Consider the following 25,572-nt stretch of genomic DNA (forward strand, 5'->3'; position numbering starts at 1 on the left):
CAGACTGTTGAAGAAACATTTAAGCAACAACTAGCAAAGGGAGAAAACAAAACAAGTTAAACGAAATAAAGATGAAGGATACCAAAGGTGTGAATAGAGTTCCCTTTTCACATCAGCATATTTCCAAAGGAAGAAACTAGTGATGGGAATCTTCCAGGTAGAGATGCAGTACCCTGAGCCCTGGGGGACCCGCTGCTGGGTTGATAGAGTTCCGTTCCGTAGGGCTTAACAAGAACAAGCATGTTCCCACTCTGAAAGCTTTTGTAGAAGACAGTAGTCACAAAAGGTACATTAAAAAGACAGTTTCTTCTTATTGCACATACAAAAAATGATGTGGAGATGACTCACAGGAAATACTCATCATAAATCATGTCTGTATTTGTCTACCTGGAAACTAGCACTGAGCTGCTGACATTCTCGTGCTGAGACATAAAGAGCCGAAGTTTACAAACGAAAGGCAAACGAACAGCTATTAGGGTTATCCATCTAGTGAGGTGACTGAACGACTGCCATAAACATATGCAAATGGTAACTACATATTGATGCACACACACATTTTATATATGCACAGAGAACTCTCACAGAACATGGGAAGAATAGACATACACCTTGAAAAGAATAATTGCTCAAAATCAGATGCGCTCTTTAAAAGAGAGACAAAGGCAAGGCCCCTCCCTCCGAATGCCCCACAATCCTTTCCCAAGGCTCTGCTTGTAAGCAGACATAGCTGATAAGGTGGGTGCTAAAGCCATGCATAAACAGCAATGGCATCATTGCTTCATTCACTTTTGTTTATGAAAGAATTTAAGCGAATACCTGTCTTTAAGGGAAAGGAGCCTATTTACCCAACAGAATCTTGCATAACTTGCAAATGTCCAAGGCTGTGCGTAGACGCATGCTTCCACCTTCTCTACTTTCTTTTGTATTGCGTATATTAGTGTGTAAAATAAACCCAGTGCCTTAGCAAACCTTATGCTGATAAAACCACAATACTAATTGAGGGAATAATCTGGAAAAGATGCGCCCTGCTTACTCTATGTCACTGAAGGAATTGTCATAAAAGTCTAGTGGGAAAAACACTTAACTAGCTGCTTTGCTCCTTCCTGCTGGGACTGAGTCCAGGGCCGCTGCTGTACTAGATGAGCACGCTACGACCAAGCGAGAAGCCCAGAAAGGTTTGTATCTTTTTTGAGTCTCACTAAGCTGAGTAGACTGTCCTTGAATTCACTCTGCAGCTCTAAGCCATCCTTAAACTCACACCCTCCTCCTGTCTCAGCTTCCTGAGAAGCTGGCATTACAATCATGCTCCATCAGGTCTGGCTTATACCCTCTTTCTTTCTTTTTTTTAACATTTTATTATTTTTATTTATTTGTCTGTGTGATGTGTGTGTGTGTGTGTGTGTGTGTGTGTGTGAGCATGTGTGTGTGTGAGCACTCACGTGCAGGTGCGTGTGTGTGTGTGTGTGTGTGTGTGTGTGTGTGTGTGTGTGTGTGTGTGTGTCCAGAAGACAGCATCAGATCCCCTGGATATGGAGTGGATGGCTAGTTATGATCCACGTGACGTGGGTGCTGAAAACCAAGCTCAGGTCCACAGAAAGACTGAAGCTATTCTCTGGTCCTTACAGAATTCTTGATTGCAGCAATTAACTTAGCAAGTTTATTGCCCAAATGATCTACAGTGCTTTAGAAAATGCTTGCTTTATTTCCTTTTGTTAGCAATTATGCCAGGTGCTTGTTCATTGTAAACTTGCATCCTCTTCCTAAATAGACACATGATTAAATTATGTTACTTAGCATTACTCTATTAATTTCTTGTCAAGTAACTGGAAAGTGATTCTTCAAATACAGATACATTTTCCTTTCATTTCAAATCCCAGCTACTTTTAAAGTAACTGCAGTAACTGAGATAAGACTACTTAGGCCATCACTGGTCTAGTTCATTAATTCAGCTTCATCTTGATCAGCAGACTCCACCATCCCATAAGTTCTAGGGTTATCTATGTGACGTGTTGGGCCAAGGGAATGTGACAGAGGTGACAGTGTACCACATCCAAGATATCAGCACTTGTTGTCCAGTGTTGCTGTCATCTTGCCAAGGAAGACCATCCCCCAGGTCACAATCCTTACAGCCCCAGTTAGACACTACAGACTTGGGTAGCACTGCCTCCACCTGAGTCTGTGGTGTGGACACCAGGTGAGTCTTACAACAACCAAAATCATAGGCAAACTACAGACTGTGACGAAATTAGGTTTGCTTTTTATTACCGTAAGCCACTGTTACATGACAGACTTAATATACTGAGCAAAGTATACAAAAAACAAAAGTCCATGTCCTGATTCTGTAACCTCGGTTATTTCCACAACTTACCAAGTGAACCAAAGGTAACACTGTTAGAAACATCTGATATTCTCTAAAAACCACTCCAATTCTTCGCTGTTTCTGTGAGGATTCTTTCCAAAGCCCCACAAAATAAGTAACCATTACAGGGTGGGAGCAGAGAGGCATCATGAGGTGGGTAAAACTTGTCACTTTAAAACAACAACTCAGTATATTTAGGGGCCAGAGTGGTGGCTCGGGTGGTCGGAGTCGTTTCTATGTCAGCACAAGGATCTGAGGTTGGAGTCCAGCACCCATACGGCAAGCCACATATAACCCAGCACTTGAGTGTCACCACGGCTCTGTGGAGAGTGGAGACAGGAGGGTTGCTAGGATGTCCTGAACACCTGTCTGGCTCTGGGTTAAGTTGAAGGACCCTGTCTCAATGGAATAAGGCTGAGGAACAGAGCAGAACACTCAGTTTAGACAGAACAGTCTAAGCCTACAAATTCTCGATCAAGAATAACGTGCTGGAAGGAGAGGGAAAGGATGTGGAAGGTGAGTTATCTACAGGAACTCCCACACTCTCTGTCCTAGGACCTGGTCCCTAGGAAGCATGCTTGTGTCTGAAGGCATGTGGGGTCCCCAGAGAATCAATACAAAGACGGTATGGGAAGTGCAAAGCCATGGCAGTGAGTCCTTGTTGGTAGGTGGCTGGCGTAGCCATCAGCACTGCCCAAGGACACAGGTAATAGAAAGGAGACCTGTTCTTAAAGTAACTCCACATGAGTTGTCTCATCATGTAATCCAGGCTAGCCTGTAGCTCATGACCCTCCTATCTCGGCCTCTTAACTGCTCGCATTATGCACAGGTGTGCTCTGCCATGCCTCACTTTTGTGACTGTCTCAACCCTGGCAGAATCTGAGAAGTTTAACGTGCTGTCTGAGGGGACAAAGCTAGGAATAAATACATCCCATTCTGTGAAAACTACGACACATTCATTTTTAGCTCCAGGATGAGGGAGTGGTGTAAACTAAGGGTTGACTAGATTAGTAAGAATCCTGTGTTATAAATTAGGCAGCCTGCACATCAGTTTGGAATGTGGCAGTATCTTGCTGGGTGTTTGCAGTTTTCTTAAATTTAAAATAGTAATAGCATAGAGGTTTGTTTTCAAGTCAAATGACACCACTTAAAAGAATAAGCTTTTCATAAAATTTCAATTCTTTTATTTATTATTGTTATTAAATTGCTAAGCAATTATTGATCAATTATTTACTATATATTATTGTAATTATTATTAAATTACTTTATTAAATTGTTGTCACTATTATTAAATTGTTATACTTTATTAAATTGATATTATTATTAAATTATTAAAGGTATTAAATTAATACATTCTAGGTACTCGGGCTATTAGATGATATGTAAATTTCTAATCATGATTCTTATTTAATTGAATGCAGGGAATGGCAGTTAGGTAGTTAGGGCTCTGGGTGAATGAAAAACAGAAAACATTAACAATCCATTGCAGACGACGGCTCCAGGAAGCCATGTCTAACGTGTTCCTGGGCTGGATACAAAGGCGGTAAAAATCTAAGATACATTTGAAAAACCTGAGAAGGAAGAATTTGCCCTAAAGCAGCAGGTTTTAACCTTCTTCAGGTCACTGATGTATTTAGGATTTGATTGAAACACTGGTTTCTGTCTTGACAAGGGAACCTACAGAGAACTGACACACGTTTTCAGAAGGCTCACAGACTCTCACAGGTACCACACCGAAAGGGTCATCTTTAAGGCAGCGAAGGTCACAGGTCTGGAACTAATAGTAGTCTTAGGCAACTGCCTGTTTTGAAATAGGAGGTGTTTTGAGACCATCTGGAAGCCAAGGGTAAGAACAAAGCAGACTTTCTTTACAAAGGCTTAGCCCTGCCCCCCAAACTCCAATCCCCTTGTGGAATCTTCAGGTGGCTTTGCTTCTTGGAATTTACATACAAGATCTCACATGCATTCATAAATCCCATCATCTCAGCTGGCTAATTGCTACTTCTTCCTTGGACAGTTTCAACAAAACAGAGGATCCTGGTGCTTAAGCCAGATGGACCCCAGCCAAATCCAGAGCTAAGAAGAAAAATACCATATGCCGGTGTCTCTAGAAGCAGCACTACATAATCTCAGTACAATATTACAGAACATGAGGACAATTGCTCCCGAGTTTGACTTCTGGAACACAGAACAGAAAAAAAGATGACATACCCAAAGGAACCTAAGTTATCTGTGTTAATACCACAGCAAGTCAAAGGGCGGTACCAGCTGGGATCAGAGCAAGCATCTGATACACACAGTGCTATTCAGTGGGGATAGAATGGTAGATTCTACAGAAAAAGCAAAAGCAACTTTTCACTGATTAGCGCACAACTCTCCTTGAGTTCTAACTGGAATATGGTCTCACACAACTTTTAACAAAACACCATTTCCTCACTTCTCATAGGGGTGTATGTGTGCATGTGTGTGTGTGTGTGTGTGTGTGTGTGTGTGTGTGTGTGTGTGTAGGTTCCTGTGTGTGCATACATGTAGAGGACAGAGACAGATGTTGGGTATCAATCAGCCTCTGTTGTTCTTCACCTTACTTTTTGAGTCAGTCTCTCACTGAACCTGGAGTTGCCCACTTGGCTTAACTGGCGGTCCATCAAGCCCCAGGGATTCAGCTGTGGGATCACAACCATGTACCACTGATCTGATTTGTTAAGTGAATATTGGGGATTCGGGATCTCAACTCGAGGTCATCAGACATACACAGGAAGCACTTTATTCATTTAACCATCTCTCCAGACCTGAAATATACCTTAATATTTAATAACATGCTATACTGAAGTACATTATATTGAATGGTGAATTAGAAATTGATAAAAATACTTTCAGGTAGAGGATTTATCAGACATATTAACCTGGAAAGAACAGATAATACATTTCAGCAGAACAGAAAGCAGAGAAAGAATAAAATATATTTAGCAAGTTGAACAGGTCAGAAGTCAGAAAGTAGAAAGACTTACCGCACATATTCTTAATCATGAAAATATGTTTGCGAGAATGAGAAAACTGTGAACTGAGAATTGTAACTATTCAAAAATATCAGATAGTTTTTCTCCAATATGCTTTTAGGATGACCTTTTGGTGCTATTAATATTTCATTAGACTGCTCATAGAAAACTTTTAAACTTGTCTTTCAAACTAGAAATGAATGAACAAACTGAAATTACCGTCAGTGCAACTGGTGCTATTTTTTTAAGTCAAAAAAAAATCTTTCTAAGAGCAGTAAACTCTATGAAGTAAAGCACTTCTATCAAATCAGATCCTCAGAGAAGACCGTCATCCATAAGCCAGAAGCAGACATAAATCATACCCAGGCACATATAAGGCTCTGCTTTCCGCTCTACTGCCAAAGTAACCCAGTCACATTTAGTTGTGGTGAATATACTTCACACCCATGTTACCAAGAAAGCGTGAAACTTCCCAGGTAGGTGATGCCTTTCCCTTTAATATTGACTGCAAAAGCCTATGAGCTGTGTTTATACTACAAGCAATCACATGGATTTTTACCTTTCCGAGGCTGAATGGTTTAAACATCAAATACTTGCCATCTAAAGTGAGATTCCACTATCCACTGATTGCTAATATGCTTCAAGCTTGATTAAAAATCACATTGTAGTGCATATTAAAATATTTTTACAAAAACATTAAGTCAATTAATCCAAGAAAACAATTTAGAATAGTGCCTGGTACCCATGCAGAGCACCATAAATACCATCACATGATGGCTTATGTTTTAGTGGCATTGTCGAATAACAAAAATAGCAATAATCAAATAAATATCACATTATTCTAACTCCTGATGGCCCTCATTTTCTCTTATCCACGCCCTACAGTCATGTTCCCTTGATTTTAAGCAGAATTCAATGGTCTATTTCAAACTAACCGAATATGGCAAAAATGATGAGAAATCACTTCCAAGATGCAGTTATTGAACAGTCCCTCTTTCATCTGGGGGACTTGGAGGACACACCGCCAGCACTGCTGCAGGTAGACTGAGGTGTTCTGCCTTCAGGGACCCTCATTCAGATAAAGACAAAGTTTGACTATGTCACAGGAAAGAATTTCAGGACAAATCAGAAAGAAGCATGAAGGCAGTTACCAAGCTGTTAAAGCAGAAATAAAGGACAGTACATGGTTTAGACTTACAGGCCAGCACTGGCCAACCACTGAACGTAGGAAAGGACAGTGTGCACTCCAGTGCAGTTACAGGCTTCTTAAGAGTGTCACATGCAGAGCTGGCCTCAATGGTGCATACCTGTAATCCCAGCACTCAGGGAGGCAGAGGCAAGCAGATCTCTGAGAGATAGAGGCCAGCCTGGTCAACAAAGCAAGTTCAGGATAGGCAGGGCTACACAGAGAAACCCTATCTTAGAAAACGGCCATATATAGACATCTTTACAGTAGCCATATGTGAGTTTGTGGTTTGTGGCTTAAGTTTCATTGCTCACAGGATGTAAACCACACTATGATTTAAAAGAATAAAGTGAAGTTCAGAAATTAAGTTCAAAAGTGTGAAGGAGTTGACCTCTTTCTCCTAATGTGTCTCCTTTGTGTCAATGTGGCTTCACAAGGCACATTATGTAGAACCAGTGATGAGGGAGGTGTGTGGGTTACACTTACCGGTCACAAGCATCCTAGCTCTAAAGAAGCATGGTTCCGTTGATCATAACATCCTGCTTGGAGGTATCTCTTGGAAAAAGAATGTTGTCTCTGTAAGCAAGCTCAACTTTGTCAGCTGTGTGGAAGTTTCTGACCCTCAGCCAGCAGGAAACACAAACTAAAGCCCAAAGTGAAGAGTTTTGCTTTCTTCCATGTACCCTTAACTTTGCCAGTCTTTTCGCCATGCCTCACTTGTCCTGAGTTTCTTAGATTTCTTTCTGGCTATTGTGTGTTGAGACAGCCCTGTGAAAGGGCTTGGTTGAACACAAGGTTGGAAGAGAACCTTCCAAGGCCTTCCCACAAGCCAAGTAAACGCTGAAGCAGCCCGCAATTCCACTGAAGTTCTGAAGTGACTCAAGTCCTGACTCCCTCATTTCCTACAGAACCCCTGGGCCAATGACTATGTTCTGGAACCAATGTAGTTAGGGGATAATGTGCTTTACAGAAAGATAATTAACTCAGGTGTTAGAAAAGGGTGCCACCATAAAAATCTAATAGTGGGAGACTGGGCGTGATGATGCATGCCTTTGATCCCAGCATCTTGGAGACGGAGGCAGGCAGATCTCTGTGAGTTTGAGGTCGGCCCAGTCTACATAGTGAGTTTCAGCCTCGCCAGGGCTATACAGTGGAACCCTTCCTTTAAAATAAACAAGTATAAATGTGAGAACGGGCTTAGAGTTGTGTGTATTAAAGAGAGTGCTAGTTTGGACCGCATGGTTCAGAGGAATTTGCAATGTAAGACTATGTACGGGTGGATGGACTGTTTCTTAAAGGTAAGAAAAGGTTCACTGAAAATCAGAAATGATGCAGTGTAGAAATTTCATCAGACCCACATTCCCATGTAGCTATGTGATCCACAGTCACTTGCAGGTATGTGCAATAAAAACTGCCCAACGAATTGAGTGACCCAATTAAAGAGATTTCCTGGGAAAAAAAATATTGAAAATGTCACTAGGTTTCTTTTCACTCATTGTACTATGATAAACTTCAGGGAACAAGTAAGTTGAGGGATGAATAGCTAATAAAAGAAAGCATGACTTGATGGGTTGAAGATTCTTGGTCTCTATAGACAGATAAATAATCCTAACATTTAAAAAGGCAGCATCAGCAGGGCACAGTGGTGCATGCCTGTAATCCCAGCACTTGAGGAGGCAGAGGCAAGCAGAGCTCTGTGAATTTGAGGCCAGAATGGTCTACAAAGTGAGTCCAAGACAGGCCAGGCTATACACACACACACACACACACACACACACACACACACACACACACATACACACCCCAACCCTGTCTTGAAAAACCGAAAACCAAAAGAAAAAAAAAGGTTAGAGAGATGGCTCAGTGGTTAAGAAGATTTGCTGCTCTTACAGAAGACCCATGTTTGGCTCCTAGCACCCAAATGGCAGCTCGCAGGCATCTCTAGCTCCAGTTCCTGGGGATCTGACACACTCTCCTGGTCTCACAGGGCTCCTGCAAACCTGTGGTGTATTACAAACACTCTGATACACACAACACACACACACATATGCACACACACACTACACAAACCACATACACATACCACACAAACACATACAACACACACACACACACACACACACACACACACACACACACACAATGAAATGACACTACAAGAAAACCATAACATTGGATATAAGCTTTGAAATCTTTCTGTTAAGGCCACGGAAAGGCTAGAAGAAGACTCCCACACCACAGGCCCTCCCAAGACTGTCACAGACCCTCTGAACAGAAATGGAAGGAGCTTGGGTCACATTCTTCACAGAAGATTAGGTTTTAAGAAGTTTTATGAAATACTTTCCCTGTCTGTAGGTTGTCACTTTGTTCTGTTGATGGCGTCCCTTGCCTTACAGAAGCTTTTCAGTTTCATGTCCCATTTATTAATTGTTGATCTTAGAGCCTGAGCTGTTGCTGTTCTATTCAGGAAGTTGTCTCCTGTGCCAATGAGCTCAAGGCTCCTTCCAACTTTTCCTTCTAACAGATCTAGTGTGTCTGGTTTTATGTTGAGATTTTTAATGCACTTGGATGTTTGTTTTGTGCAGGGTGATAAATAAGGGTCTGTTTTCATCTTTCTACACATAGACATCCAAAAGATCTTCAACAACTCTACATCTGACAGAGGATTAACATCCAAAATATATAAAGAACTCAAGAAATTAAGCACCACCAAACTAAATAATCCAATTAAAAATTGGTATAAAACTAAATTGAATTCTCAACAAAGGAATATCAAATTAAAAAATGCTCAACATCTCTAGTTTCAGGGAAATGCAAATCAAAACGACTCTGAGATTCCATCTTACACCTATCTGAATGGCTAAGATTAAAAACTCAAATGACAGCACATGCTAGTGAGGATATGGAGAAAGGGGAACACTCCTTCATTGCTGGTGGTAGTGTAAACTTGTACACCCACTTTGGAAGTAAATCTGGCACTTTCTCAGAAAATTGGGAATAATGATACTTTAAGACCCAGCTATACCACTCCTGGGCATATAACTGAAAGATGCTCCACCACACAACAAGGGCATTTGTTCAAATATGTTCACAGTTGCTTTATTTGTAATAGCCAGAATCAACTTAGATGTCCCTCAGTCGAAGAATGGATAAAGAAACTATGGTACATTTACACAACATAATACTACTCAGCTTTGAAAATAAGGAAATCTTGAGATTTGCTGGCAAATGAATGGAACTACAAACAATCATCCTGAGTGAGATAACCCAGACCCAGAAAGACACGTTTGGTATATACTCACTGATAAGTAGATATTAGCCACATAATACAGGATAATTACACTACAATACAGAGATCTAAAGATGCTAAATAACAAGGAGGATCCCAGGGATAATGCTTCTCATTGAGAAGAACAAATAGAATAGGCACCGGAAGCAGCTGAAGAGAAGGAACAGGACCGGAACCTACCATGAAGGTCCTCTGAAAGACTCCACCTAGCAGAGTATCGAAACAGATGCTAATTCTCACAGCCAAACTTCAAGGTGGAGTGCAGGGAGTCTTATGGAAGAGTTGGAGCATCAAAGGACCTGGAGAGGACAAGAGCTCCACAAGGAGACCAATGGAGCCAACACATCCGCGAGGGGGAAGGAGGGTGCCGCAGAGACTGATGCACCAATCAAGGATTGTGTATGGTGAAGACGTAGACCCTCTGCTCAGCTGTAGTAGACAGGCAGCACAGTTTCCCTGTGGGTTCCATAATATGGGGAGTAGGGGCTACTTCTAACATAGTGTCTGGTGCTCACTCGTTGATCGCTTCCCCCTGGCATGGCAGCCTTGCCAAGCCACAGAGGAAGAAGATATAGGCAGTCCAGATGAAAGTTGATAGGCTGAGGTCAGATGATAAGGGACCGGGCATCCTCTTTCTGAGGACTAGGGGAGGAGGGAGGGGGCATGAGGGAGAGAAGGGTAGGACCGAGGCCTCGAGGCGACAAGGGAGGGGCTACAATCGTGAACAAATTAAAACTAAATTAATAAATAACAACGTAACGAAATAAGTTTTACTGACTATCGATGAGCTTGCAGAAAAGGCAGAGCTTTAGCAGATGTGCTTCTGTCCCAACATGAGCCCAACGCGCAGAGGATTCCTTTCTAGAGGCTGTATGGATGGGACAGGCTCGAATAGACAAAATTCTACAAGCAGGAAAATTAAAAAAAAAAATCTTTACGAAGACTTGGCCTGAAGCGATAAGAGACAGAGCAAAAAGTGAAGAGACCATGGACCCACCCATATTTTACTGGCAGGGAATCTTGTGGAAAATCCAGAGTAGCCAGCTTGTACAGGATGCCTAACTACAAGTGTAAACTAGGAGCCTCCGGGTATAAAAGACCTGGAGAGTGACTCACAGGCCTGCAGGGCAGAGTAGGTCCAGTGGATTTCAGAATTTCTGTGGCCCGGTGACTTCCTTGTTCCATTCCTGCACTGATACTTCAGAATGCTATCTCACTGTCCCCTGCCTTTCTTGTGAAGGTTGAGGGTTCAGAGTAGAGTTGAGCAATTTTTTTCCCTTTAATTTTGATGGCCCAAAGAAGAGAGGGCTAAACTTGAAGAGTTTACACTAATGAAAGTGTATCAAGGGACACCCAAGGAGCCTTACTCACACAGAAGGAAGGATTTCTGAATTTAGAGCCATTACTCATTTATATGGCCTTTTTGGAAGTTACATAGGTGGTGCACTCGCATGAATACAGTAACTCACGACATCAGCATTACTTAAATTACTTTACACCATTACCAGGAATCTTAAATAGAATGTCAAGTCTATTTAAACATCTCTCTCAGTGTTGATGCTCAGCTGGACAGATGGGTCAGTTGGTAACACTCATGAAGACCAGGATTTGATCCCCCAACCCCATGTAAGCAAACCAGACAAGGATGAGATGCCCCAATGGGTAAAAATGCTGGGCACACAAGCATAAGGGCCTGAGTTGGACTCCCCAGAGCCAACATGAAGCCAGATGCAGTAGCTCACGTCTGTCATGCCAGGGTTCTTATGGGAAGACGGGAGGCAAAAAGGGAGACTTGCTGGAAGTGTAAAAGCCAACAGGCTTAGTGTAATGAGAGTTAAAATGAAAGAAACTGTCTTAAAAAATAAAAGTTATGGCCTGATGCCCAGGGTTGTTGTTGGGGGATGGTCTGATGTATTTTGACGCTAATTACAGCTTGCTGTGTCTGTGACCCAACTTTTGCTAAAGCTATCCCACCTGGGCAGGGCACAGGAGATAGGTAGGGATAAAAGAGGAAGGAATTCTGGGAATAAGAAAGGATGGCCAGGAGAAGGAGAGAGACCTGAAGTGAAGAAAGGAAGGACGCTATGGGTTAGCTGGAGGAGAAGCACATGGCTGGTGTGGATGGAGAATCCAGCCCAGATGAAGAACATTAGCAAGTATATGGGATTATGGATGGGAGGAATAACATTAGCAAGTATTTGGGATTATGGATGGGAGGTAGCTTGATAGAAGTTATTAGAAGCAGATGGCATGGGATTGAGACAGGGATCCCATGCCTGCCCCACTATGGGAGGTAGTTTAAAGGATTGATATCTGTCCTGCCCTAGGTTAACTAAGGCTATTTTAAAATACAACAAGTGTCTGTGTCTTGATTGATTCCTAGTTGGGCCTACAGGTAATACAGATAATTTTTAAAAACAATATGACCTCTAGTGGCACATGTGCACTGCACTCACACATGAATATGCATAGAGACACACATCACACACACATCACACACACACACACACAAACACACACACACACACACACACACACACACACACACACACACACACACACTTTTTTAAAGTAGAGTACCCTGGTGACATCCGACCTCTACACACAGGCACATTTACCTTCCCACCATAACGCACACAAAGTGGCTGAGTAGTTGGCTCAGTATCACAGAAATTAGATTTACAACATAAAATCTCCCTAATAGAAACATGATAAATTGCTGTATTCAAAGTTAAGTAACCAAGTCATTATCTGTCCAACTATAATCTGTTTATGTTTATTTTTAGCATTGCACCTACTTTTAAGAGAGCTCACAACAACGTCAACACTCTCTTGAAGAACATTATTTATAAAAGGTTTTGTGGTTTATAACAAAAACCTCAATTAAAGAGTTCGCATTAAATGAAATGAAAACCAGAAGACAGAGGATTTGACTCCACTAAAGTGATTCTAATTTTTTGACCCATTTATCCTCAAAGGAAAGCAAATTGCATCATTGAAATGTTTTACAGTGCCTATCCTTCACAATGACACCACAGCTTTTAGGGTTCTACTCACCATCACATTGTGTCATTTCATATGTGCAAAACAGTTAAAGCGATATTTCCTAAATGCCAGACAGTCACAAAGCAATTTATCTCATAGCCTTGCCCTCCTAGGCTATGAGACCATTTAGTAAAGGCTTGTTAAGTGAAGGCCAATGACTGACAGATGTATTTTCAGTGTAAGCATTCATGGGCCAATGAAAACAAAGAGCATAAACATGCCATTCAGAAACACACAACATTGTTTAAAAATAGAAATACCATTGAAGTTGAAAAGGAGAAAGGGATGCTGCTGGTCTTTGGGAGCACAGGGCAATGGAGAATGCTGACTTCTCAACGCAGAATGGTATTGGGCTCTGGGTTCAGCTTGGACCACATGGTAAGAGAGTTACCAACACATCTTAGAATTTAGGGAATTGTAAATTTCTGTGTTCCTATCAGATCTGATCAGTTAGGTGCATTCCTAAACCTCAAGTATGCAGGCCTCCTCGCTTGAGTTCTTACCAGGCCAGTCAACGCCTGTCAAGTAAACAGAACTGCCTAGTGTTTATCTTCCCCTGTAACTGACTTCTGAAAAGAAGCCTTTACCCACTGCCATGTAAATGAGAAGTGTGATGTACACTGCATTAATGAATGGCAATTAATGGATTGTTCAATGAAAAGATTATACATCATAAAACCAATCCTGACTCCCAGGTTGTTATTTGCCTAAAGTTGGCTTCCTTTTGTGAAACAGTCTTGAAGAGAGGGTCTAACACCAAACCAAGAGTTTCTCCTTGACTTGCCAAGAAAGCACTGAGTAGGAGTCATAGGTTTGTATGACGTGATTCGGTGTTATTTCAGGTGGCACCTGCTTTACCTAAAACCAACACTAGCAACAACTAAAGCCATGTGGCAGGCCAGGTCCTAAACCTAAACACGCTGCTGCAGACAGTGACTCCTTCTTAGGCTAATTTTTATTTGAATGCTCATAGAAATGACTTTCTCAGGACACATTTATGTCATCAGGAGAAACACTAAGATTGTGGAAGAGGCAATCCATACAGAAAGTAACACTGGGGTCCCACTCTATAATTAGACCCCATATTTACCCCTCCAAACCATGAACTGCCCTTCAGTCTGAAGTGATGCTCAACAGGGTACGTTGGCATGGAGGGCCCTCAATAAAGGTTATTAAATACCATTCACTATAGAAATAGACTCCAAAATTCTGCCAGAACCAATTTATTCTCAGAAGATAAAAGGGTTTACCATTCTTGATCATACAACAGACACACAGAACTTTCACTTCTAAACAAGTCAATAAATCCCACAAACCACCTAGCAGTGGAAGTCACAAATATGCTTTGTCCCCCATGACAGACCACAAGCACTTTTTGATCAAAATGAAAAGCAACAACTCTGAGTTGCTGCTGTGTGCAATGTTTGCATGTATTTTTCTGCCCTCAGTCAAAAAGAGAGAACAAGAAAGAAAAAAAGGAAGTGAGGAAGGAAGGAAGGAAGGAAGGAAGGGAGAGGGGAGGGAGGAAGGAAGGGAGAGGGGAGGAAGGAAGGAAGGAAGGAAGGAAGGAAGGAAGGGAGAGGGGAGGGAGGAAGGAAGGAAGGAAGGAAGGGAGAGGGGAGGGAGGGAGAAAGGAGGAAGGAAGGGAGGGAGGGAGGGAGGGAGGGAGGGAGAAAGGGAGAAAGGAAGGAAGGAAGGAAGGAAGGAAGGGTGGGTGGGTGGGTAAGATAACAAGAAGGTCATAATGTCTCAGCAAAACTGGACAACAAGCTCTGAAATTGTCCTGTTTAAACTTGGACTAGTCACACCCAGTACATATAGTCAAAGGCAGGCCAGTGAGATGAAGCAGAAAGCATGCAGCAGTCGCTGCCCAGTGTGCTAAGAAGTATTGCTAGCCAAATGCTCTGTGTGGTCTTAACGCCACCTCTGATCTTGAAGCCCACCCTCTCTTCTCCATTGCCTATGGCTTTCCTCTTGTTTTTTATTTTTTATTTTTTATTTTTTTATTTCTCTCCCTCTTTTTTTTTTTAAGAACGTGAAATTCTAAGCAAGAAGTATGATGCTTGAACACTCACAAGTGGTTACTAATCCCTGTCTCAGTCTCTCCCCTACTCTGGTTCCTCTCCAACACTCTGAGTCTTGGTCCACTTCATCTGTAGTTCATCTTCATCCTCATCTCCCTAACTCCAGCTCTTGTGTTTTTTCAGCCATCGTCTAGGTGACAATGTTGTTTACAAAGACAGGAAAACTAGCCGGGCATGGTGGCGCACGCCTTTAATCCCAGCACTCGGGAGGCAGAGGCAGGCGGATCACTGTGCATTTGAGGCCAACCTGGTCTACAAAGCGAGTCTAGGACAGCGAAGGCTACACAGAGAAACCTTGTCTCAAAAAACCAAAAAAAACAAAAACAAACAAACAAACAAAGACAGAAAAACTAAGCAAAGTCAAGGTGAGGTTTCTTGTTTCTCTGAAACTCACACTAGAGGTCTCTGTGCCTTGCATAATTCTGACGTACTCAACCAGTGCTTCCCTTTTCACAGTCAGGATGGCTGAGGCAAACACGGTAGATAGCTATAGACTCTTGTACCCATCATGAGCAAGGGACAGAACACTTTCCTTGGAGTTGCATGAAGTATCAAGAAGCTTTTAATCTATGAATTAGGGGATGGATTTTACATGTCAAAATATCAGCATCCATCAATTAATTACCTTCTCTACTATTGTGACAAAAGACCTCACAGACACAACGGAAGGGAGGAAGGACCTTCCTCTCAGTTAGCAAAGGCAAAGTCCATCATGTTCAGAAAGGCATAGTGATGGGTAGGGTGACTGGGACTCCTCATATCCCACAAACCATATAGCAATGAGCCCCCCCCCCCCCGAAATCAGAGTGACCTATAACCTTCACCCTCTCTACACAGTGGCCCACTTCTAGTTAATTTCCCCTTCCTAAAAGTTCCACAACCTTCTATCAGCAGCACAACCACCTGACAATCAGCTGGTCAAACACCAAGGTCCTAGGGGCACATTTCACATCTAAACCACACCACTGTTTTTAAAAGAAGCACCTCTTCTTAAGGGTAAGATACACTTTAATACAGATGGCTATTGAAAGGCAATGTTTAATTGATGTTACAAGTCTTAACCTGGCACAAGGGAATGATTAGACCTGCAAAGCACTGTCCGTCCTTGCATACCCGAGGACTGAATCATCGAGGTCTATAAAGGACTTTGCTGCACAGAAGACTCCAATGTTAATCCAAATGCAAGTTCCACTTATCACACATAGCACACTAGGTATTGCACCACAGGGAAACTTGTGAGGCAATTATCCTGATAACTGTGTGAGAAGAAACAGTGCCACAGAGAGGTTAACTAACATGTCCAAGGTCACACAGCTAGGAGAAAGCACAGCAAATGGACGCCCTCTGTCTTACTAGTCAGTACCAAGGGACAGGACTGTACCCACTATCAGTAAGCACATCTCTTTATACACATGCTGTTACTGAGTACCAATTATATGCCCGGCACCAAGAAAAAAGTGAAAGAACTTTAAAGAGCCTGAGCAAGAACTGAAGTTTTAAAGCAATTCAGGGGCTATGGAAAATAAAAAGGCCATAGCACAAAATGATACCTTGCTGGTCAGGCATGGGGTTTGTCCTGGTGGCAGCATACTAATGTAACAAATGGGCCTCTTATGCAAAATTCTTTTCCTCTAAATAATTACAACCTATTTGTTTAAATTCAGCACATATAAAACCCTGTATAAATCTTCTTCCGTGGTATCTGGTCATCACTGTCATGTTGTGGCCCTGTGTTTCCAGGGAGTACACGTAATATTCTTAAATATGTGCTGTTTACATCTTATTCCAGACCTTCCTACACAGTCATTACCTCAGAAGCTGCACACCTCTCCTAATCTAATCTAATACAGAGGGGTTAAGCAGTAGCCATACTCTAATTCTGTGTTTAAGCTGTCAAGGAAGAGCCATTCCTTGTCCAGGGTAAAGACAGGCTTATGTTAGTCTATCTGCTTTCCTGATGCTTGTTTAGAAACAAAGGAGTGTAGATAACTCTCCAAAGAACTTAGCCAATCTTAGCACTGAGCCCAGGACCCAAGCTAGGAAGAGAAAAAGGGATGGGTTATCTAACTCAAAGGGGGAGCCAGCTCTACTGTATTCCATGTTTGTGCTGAGAGTTCTGTGGGCATTATTTTGGTGAATTCTTACAATAACCCTGACAGAATGAGTCACTATAATCTCCATTTTATATTAAAAAAAAAAATTAGGCCCAACTTCACACAAAAAGTTGCAGAACTAGAATTTTAAACACAGTCCAGAAACTGGTCTGCTTTTAATCACATGCCCAGGGTAAGAGATGAAAACACCCTTGGGGCCGAGCATGTAAAGAGGATGTTTGAAGTGGCTTAGCATTAAGATTAGAAAGACAGGGTTCTTAGCCATGGCTGCTCCTGGAATCACCCAGGGAGCTTTAAAGACTGTTGGTTGAAGTCTGGGTTCCACCCCCACAGATGTAATTTAATTGATGTGGGAGTTGCAAGGTGCTTCAAATGGGCAGCCTAGCCAGAGGCAGGCTTCCTGCAGAACAGGATGGCTTGTGGCTCACTTGAAAGCATCAAGAGAAAACATTCACGTGTTAAATAAACACTGCACTGGGCAAAGGCTGCTACTTCTTCTGCCACTAGCATGTGATCTCCGCACTGTTCTTTGGTATAATTAAGGTACTGATATGGGAGCTAGATACATAGATAATTGATAGACACATAGATGATAGATAGATACATAGATACATAGAAAATAGATAGATAGATAGATGATAGATAGATAGATAGATAGATAGATAGATAGATAGATAGATAGATAAGATAAGTAGATAGGGATTTAGATAGATGCATAGATGTAGCCCATATTGCCATGGCTTTTTGTGGAGAAGGTCATCTGGTTTCTCGACCTTCCCTTGCCACACTCCAGCTCCAATTATGGTATTATTGCATAAAAAAAAAGCGCAACCTGCATTCAAAGGATCCTGAAATACAGCTTTCCTTCAAATGAAGATAACCTAATGATGCTCTTTTGAAAAAATGTGTACCATTTGATGCAGAAACACTCCAACGTTTTCAAGAGTCGTGTATTAAACGAAGGCCACTCAAAATTAACTCTGATTTTTATCCAAGCCAAGCCAAGAGCTCTCGCTTAAGTACGCAAGTCTTAAGAAACAAAGGTAGGAGGGAGGGAGGGAGGGTGTCAGGAGATGGCTCAGTCAGGAAAGGGAAGTCTGGAGACCTACCTTTTGCTCTCTGAGCCCATGGCTGTGGAGGGGAGACAGGTGGATACCTAAAGTCAGCCTGCCTAGCTGAGACAAGAAGGGTCAGGTTCAGTGACAGTTAAGGTGGACAGCAAATAAGAAAAGAAACATGACATCAGTCTATGACCTCCATGTTCTTGTGCATCCACACGGAGACATATACATCAAAAATAAACAAACACACATATAAGATAATAATAATAATAATAATAATAATAATAATAATAATAATAAAAGAATGAAAACAGATGCTCTGAAAACTCATCTATAAAGGTGGTGTGTGACACCACTAGATACAATGCCATCTGTCCTGGGAAAGGGAAAACAAAAGCTGCATGTTGTCAGAAAATGCCCCTCATTAAATAGCCTGCAGATGTGAAAATGAATGTTGCTAGAGGCAATTCTGAATGCTTTTTTGAAAAAAAGCAGAAACTTTAGCCAGCTTGGTGGACTAATTCTTCCTACACAATCATTGCAACTGTTGCACTGCCAGCCAAAAGGAAATGGCAAAAGCATCAATTAAGAAATATTTCAGGGGCTGGGTACACAGCACAGTCCAGCCAGCTAAACATTTGCTTGGTGTGCAAGCTTGCGGACCTCAGTTTGGATCTCCAGGACCTGTGTAAGAACCCATATAGTGAATGGTATATGCCTGCATTCCAGGTGCAGGGGGTGGGAGTGGGGGGAGGGTGGGGGAGAGTGGGGGGTGAAAACAGAGGGTACTTGGAGCTCACTGGCCAGACAGGCTGGCTGATTTAGTGAGCTGGAAGCTTGAATTGAGTCTCAAGAAATAAGGTAATGAGTTATAAACAAGCACCTTAGACATCAACCTCTGGCCTCCACATGGGAACACACATATGTGCTGGAACACACACACACACACACACACACACAGAGAGAGAGAGAGAGACAGAGAGAGAGAGATCACAAGTCTTAGCTGATTAGTTAATACTAACCAAAACAGGCACTCAAGGTTCAGTTAGGGACACTGTCTCAGAAAAATAAGGTAGAGAGAGTCAATTAAGGAAGACTTCCTGATAACAGCCTCTGGCCCTCACGTGTGCAAACGGTCAAGTCTACACACACACACACACACACACACACACACACACACACACACACTGAAATTCATGGGGAAGCCACTGATTTTTCTAAGTAAATAAGCAAAGTGTCCACCCTTCTCATACTAACAACTTACAGGTAAATTTCCATACTTATAATTTTTTTTTAATATATAAAAGGCTATCAAAACAGGCTTTCCTTTTGAAGAAAGCCCAGCCACATATTTTCGTTGGCTGGAGCTATGCACCCTGAGAAAGCTAAAAATACTTTCTTTTCTTCTAAGTTGAGAAGAACAAATCAGAGGAAGCAAATAACTGCATATCAATCTCTCCCATCATAAATGCCTTACTAGAAGATGCTCCAAATAGCTGGACCAAAGCGAATGGATATGTTTTACATTTGTATACACATCCACTGCCAGCCATATCTGCATTATCAACAGAAACGGTGAGCGTATGACTGTTTAAATAAGGCTTTTTATTTCTCATGGCCTTTGTGTTGGATAGAAATCTCTATTAGTGTTGAAAACCAATGAGCAGGACAGGTAAAAGCATCCATAAAAACACATACGTCAAGTATGTCCTTAACGGTACCACAAAGTGTTTACATGCACTCACTGGTGAATCACTTGGGCCCTACAAATTCACAATGTGATTCCTAAAATAGACGGACAAAAGCTTCGAACGCCTTGCACAAGTTGTGTCTTCTGTGCCTAGCAAAGTGAAAATTTATGTTTCTTCTCTTTGACTTCCCAAAGCTAATGGTAAAGCACACATGTGTGTTGATGCATATGCACACACAGGGCTCTGGGATCAGCTAAAATAAAGACTTCCCCAAGAAGACAAGCCTTTCAAAAAAAAAATTATCAGTAGGATGACTAGCAATCAAATAGTGTGGACTTATCACACCCAAGATTTCTCATGTAAACTATTAAATAATAATAATAAATAATAGCAATAATAATTACAATAGCAATAATAACAAAGCAAGCTAGCAGATCCCATTCATGGGCCACTAGTATATAGCTTAATTCTTTCTTGAAAAAGAGTACAGGTTAAAAAATGTCTGCCTAATTCTTCATATCAACAAACCAGGGCTTGCCTCTTGGGAAAGTGTTGGCAGATGTGGCAAGAGGGCTGTTTGCCTAGATTGCAGCTGAGCCTTTGACAAGTGCTTTGAGTAAAAGACTTGGTGTGCGCACCCACCAAACGCCAGGCAGGACCATGAGCTGGTGCTGTGTTTTTCAAAGATAACTCCTGGGTGGAAGCAAGAAAACCGGGATATTACGCCCCCCCCGCACCCCCCCCCACTCACATAGACACAAACACTTTGTGGCCCGCAGCCCTGGGCCGCTTCCTCAGATGCCTCAGAAGGTCAATGGGTAGTACCTGCAAAGCCAACAGCCACCAAGCTACTTTTCCAGCCCCAGCGCCAACACCAAGCGAAGTTGGCAGCGCGCGTCCCCTTAACTGTACCTTGCAGTTGGGCAGAGAGCGAGTCCTGGTGCTGCTGGTACTTGAGCGCCACCGCCTCGGCTTTGCGCAGCTCCGTCTGCAGTTCGAAGAAGAGCATCGCGCCATAGAGGAAGCCGAAGACCACCGTGAGTAGCAGCAGCGTCTGGAAGATTCGCTTCTGCTTTCGGGAGCACATCCCGTTTCCCATAGTCCCTCCTGCGCCCCGCGCTGTGGCGGCTGAAGCCGTCGTGTCCTCGGTCTTCCGCTGGGTGAGACGGCTCAGCAGCGGCCACCGCTAGAAGTAGCCGGGCACTGCATGAGCAGAAGGCTCAAGACACAAAAGCGGGGCCAGAGGGGAAGAGGCGGACGCTCAGCCCCCGCGGGTGGCGGGGCGCCAGGCCATCGACGCCACCCAGACAGCAGCCACCAAACTTCTGCGATGTCCGATCTCCGCGAGTGGTTGGGCCCGCGTGGAGTCCCTATGCATACTTCAGAGCCCGCTACCCTAGCTGCCCGTTCCGGTGCTCCGCTTACTTGGCTTTCCCTCCTCCCCACTTTTTGGCCTCGCTGTCCCCACCGTCTGTCCCCGCCCCTCGCGCCGGCTCCCCCAGCCGGACTTTGTAGCTACCACTGGTAGGGGACGCGCGCCCAACAAAAGGACTTGGCTCCCCGCCGCATCCCCACGCAGATCCGCTGGGATAGTGGAGAGATGGGGACAGGTTGGTCTGGTCGGGTTTTGGGGGCCGGTGGGCCGGTGTCACTGATCTGGCAGCTCCAGCCGCCCGCCACCTCCCACCCAACTTACGTGTCACCCACGGCCCCTCTATCATGGCCAACGGGATTCCGGGAGGAAGTCCCACTCGGGCTCCCCGCTCATTGGGCCCGCGCGAGCCGCCGCTCCCTCCTTTCGGGGAGCTAATGCAGGGTTCCATTGGACGCCAGCATTGTCCGTCCCGCCCCGGGCCGCGCCTTCCCTCTCAGCTATGGGAAGGCTCTGGACTCCGTGGGCCGCGCGGCCGCCTGGCGCCTGGGTGCGCCCACGTGGAGCCCTGGTGGGTGCGGAGAGGCGGAGGAGCCGGGTTGGGAGTGCTGCGGACTTGTCCTGGCCTGAGACTTGGGGGGCGGGGTGTGGAGGGGATGATCTTTGCGCACATGTGCGCATGTGTGTGTGTGTAAGCCCCAGCACTTGGAATGCACGTGGAGAGAGAGTACAGCGCTTACACCACCAAGAACCGCAAAGCAGCAGTGCACACACTCTGCTAAGCCCCGCTCATATCTTAACCTACAGAGTGAGCTCATGTTTCAGACACTGTTCTTTGCACAATCTCTTAAGGGCTGTCTACTGAGTCTTGTCCCACTAGGGACAATAGCCTATATGCATGCTTACCATAGATGGTAGGAAGCGAGCTGAGACCCTGAAGCTCACTTGACTGTCCACGTGGGATGGGGAAATCACTTTGTTGGCAAGAGGGAAAGAAATGATCTCATACGTTTCCTCTGGCTGCTAATGGAATAATTTAAAAACAAATCTTACAGGCTGAAATGCGTGTATTCATTTTGCTATGTGTATTTCTTTTAATGGTAGCAGAAATACATCAGCTACATTTTAAAATTACGTTTTCAGGGCCAACAAACCCCTATGTTTAAAAAAAAAAGTTAGGTAAGCATAATAACTCCACACCACTTCAAAGAAATCCACCAGTGCATTTGTTTCTTCAGTGTAATAAGAGGGGGCGTGGAATTGAGGTTATGCATAAATGTTCATTTTGTGTCTCCTCTTGGCCTGAATTCTGAAGGAAATACATTATTTCTGAAAAGTATCAGTTGTGCAGTGGCACTTATTATATTCTGCATAATTTTTTTGTGATATCCTGACTGGCTTTTAGTTGCCACCGTCAATTATGGGGAGTGAGTGCTTGAAATGAAGGAAGGCCGGCTTAAACCAGATTCATTCTGAAGACAGTCCCTGTGCTGAGTGTTTTTAGGTCAGCTCTGAAATCATTGGTTAACAAGAGCCACGCAGGCAGGCTGGGACATTTATCTCACTGGGAAAAATAAGCAGGATTGGTATATGCATTTACCCAGCCAAAAATCACATTGTATTGTTCAAAACACTCCTACGCTGATACTTAGCCAGGACGTTTCATTTACATGTTGGAAACAAAGAATCCAAATTTGACTTATATGGCAATAACAGTTGTAGGACCTGCTAGGTCTTATAAAAAGATACTTGCTCACGTAGAAGAATCTATCAGAATATTATCCTTTCCATCTTTTTCTTCTATAGCAACCGAATCATCATTCCCAGTAGACATGAACTCAAGAACTGTATTCAGTTAAAATGTAAACCTATGCCAGACTTAGTGGTACAACTCAGCTGCTACTTGGAAGATCCAGGCAACAGGATTCCAAGGTCAAACTGGGCAATTTGGAGCGGGACCTTATTTCAAATCAAAAGTCAAAAGGGGGTGGGGCTAGCGATGATGATAGTTTAGTGTTAAAACACTTACCTGGAATTTAATCCACACTAAATTCGATCCGCAGTCTGAGAAAATGGAAACAATGCCTAATTTTAAAAGAAAATAATCTAAAGAAACTGATTTTGTTCCCTGGTCCTGGTGTCGCTCCCATAGTCTTGAGTCTTATGGAGTTTACCATTATTTAAGGTTTCCTTTTTTTACTCACAGAAATGGAGAGTAATTAGTTGGGTTTCTTTATTAGATTCCTCGGAACTAAATTTGTTCATATGCTCTGCAAAAATCTCTGCCCGAACTTCTCTAAAGAAAATGAGATTTTCAGCAATGATCTTAGCCTATACTTGAATATGAGATTATTCTGGACAAGCACAGACACACACACATGGGTTATGCCGGGTCAGGTGGAAGGACTTTTTACAAATTGCATAGCACGTGGTATCAACCTTTGGAAAATTCTTGTGCTTCCTGAATGTGTTATTTCTCCTTTTAAACTTCTGATATCTTAGCAAACAGCTTCATTCCAATTTCTTAAGGTCTTCTTTGCCTAAAGCAGATGGCTGAGTCTACAGAATATAATAAATGAAGGCCGTAAAACACAACTCAATATTTTAGTCATAAAATTGAAAAGAGGAGAAAGTTATTACCTAAACTTATTCATGATTTCAAATTCAAGAAGGGTTTGTAGAGGTACATAAAATCACTAATGGCAGTGTCTTTATAATATTACATTTTCAAGGTGAACATGCCTCAGGATTCTTGACTAGACAAACACAGAGCTTTTGAGCAGCCAACATGGGAGGCACCCAGGGCCTACAAATTAAATTTACCCAACACTGCCTTTGGGTAGAGTTTATAATAGATGAGCTGCTTACACTGGTCTTGGAGGGTCTATTGTTAGCTTTTGTTAGTTGTTTGTGGTTTTTTTGGTTTTATTTTTTGTTTTGTTTTGTTTTTCTGGTTCTTGTTTTGTATTGGTTTTGGTTTGTTTGTTTTTGTTTTTCAAGACAGAGTCTCTCTGTGTAATCTTGGCTGTTCTGGACTCTGTAGACCAGGCTGCAGTTGAAGTCACAGAGATCTGCCTGCCTCAGACTCCCAAGGGCTGGGATTAAAGGCATGTTGTTATTTTATTTTATTTGTGTTTCTTTGTTGTCTAAAACCCACTTCATTAATAAATACTGGTACACCATATATTTTAACAATGTAAGAATATAATTTGGAAAATTGCAAACACTGAGGCATTCCCTCCATTTAGTATTTTTCCCTCTAAGTCACCAAAATAACAACCCATAATTTTACATATGAGGATTAAGATAACATTTGAGAATTTTAGCATGTTCTCTACCTTAAATGATTTATGTCCAATTACACTCATGATCCAAACCGGGAGGCTAAGGAAAAAAAAATGAGAAAGGCAGCTGATGCATAATTTGGAACAATCCACTTAATGTATAGAAATGAAGAGTAAGCAATCTCTATTACACAAAAACTTCTATCGAAATACTAACAAAATTCAGCTTGTTTTAATAACTCGTTGGAGAAACGAATGAAACCCAAAACGAACAGTGACTATTTAACTTTAAAATTGTGAGCTCAGTTGTAGGCTGGGCCTGGAACACTTGCCTAGCATGTGCAAAGCGGCAGGCTCAGTTTCTAGCATATAAATGTCCTAGTTTAATTGCAAACTACACAGCATAGAATCATCTGAAACGAAAACCTAGTTCAGATTGATCTGTGGACAGATTTGTGGAGAAGTGTCTGTATTGCTAACTAATGTATGACAGTCCAGCCCCCTGTGGACTAGAGCATCCATGCAGAGGTTGTCCTGCATAAGAAAGCTAGCTGAGCAGGGATCAGTGGGCAAGCCAGAGAGTAGTGCTCCTTTAGAGTTTTTGGTTTAAGTTCTTACCTTCACTTCCCTCAGTGATGGGCTATGACCTGAAATTATAAACCCTTTCTTCTCCAAATTTGCCTTTGGCTAGGGTGTTTTATCACTGCACGATAAAGGATACTAGAACAGTAAGTACATAACTGGTCTCTCGGTCAATACATGTAAAATAGCTTTTAAGTGTCAAAAGCTCACAGTTTGAACTGTGTCATGCAACAGTTACAGAAATAACTCTCTTCTGTCTTTTAAAGAACTCCCACCCTGTGTGTCCTTCCTTTTTCACCACTCCACCATTTGCTGACACCTAGTAAATACATTCACCTCGCCTCTTGTCACCTTTAATACCTGTTCTAGGAGTCAGGACATTTGTCATTTTTGAAAGTCCTGTGATAAATATGTCAACGCTCCTTTCCCTCAAGGTTTTGATAATGACTTGGCAGTAACTGTCAGTAGATTAACAAAGCAAAACAGTAGGTATGGGACTGACAGCATAA

At 42.7% G+C, this 25,572-nt stretch overlaps 1 protein-coding gene across 3 annotated transcripts in view; it reads right to left on the reverse strand.

Annotated features, from left to right (window-relative positions):
- The window catches only part of GOLIM4 (golgi integral membrane protein 4), an 86,120-nt gene extending 64,548 nt beyond the window's left edge, over positions 1-21,572 (reverse strand). For 2 of the 3 annotated variants that reach the window (XM_084769261.1, XM_084769259.1), the window contains exon 1: positions 20,738-21,572. In XM_084769261.1, the coding sequence (XP_084625387.1) occupies positions 20,738-20,924 (187 nt within the window). In that variant the 5' untranslated portion in view covers positions 20,925-21,572. The remainder of the gene's footprint in view (positions 1-20,737) is intronic. The other variant, XM_084769260.1, reaches the window with a different exon arrangement.
- Positions 21,573-25,572: the final 4,000 nt, after the last annotated feature.

Source organism: Acomys minous, assembly GCF_964271855.1.
Source record: "Acomys minous genome assembly, chromosome: 19".
Taxonomy (NCBI): Eukaryota; Metazoa; Chordata; class Mammalia; order Rodentia; family Muridae; genus Acomys; species Acomys minous.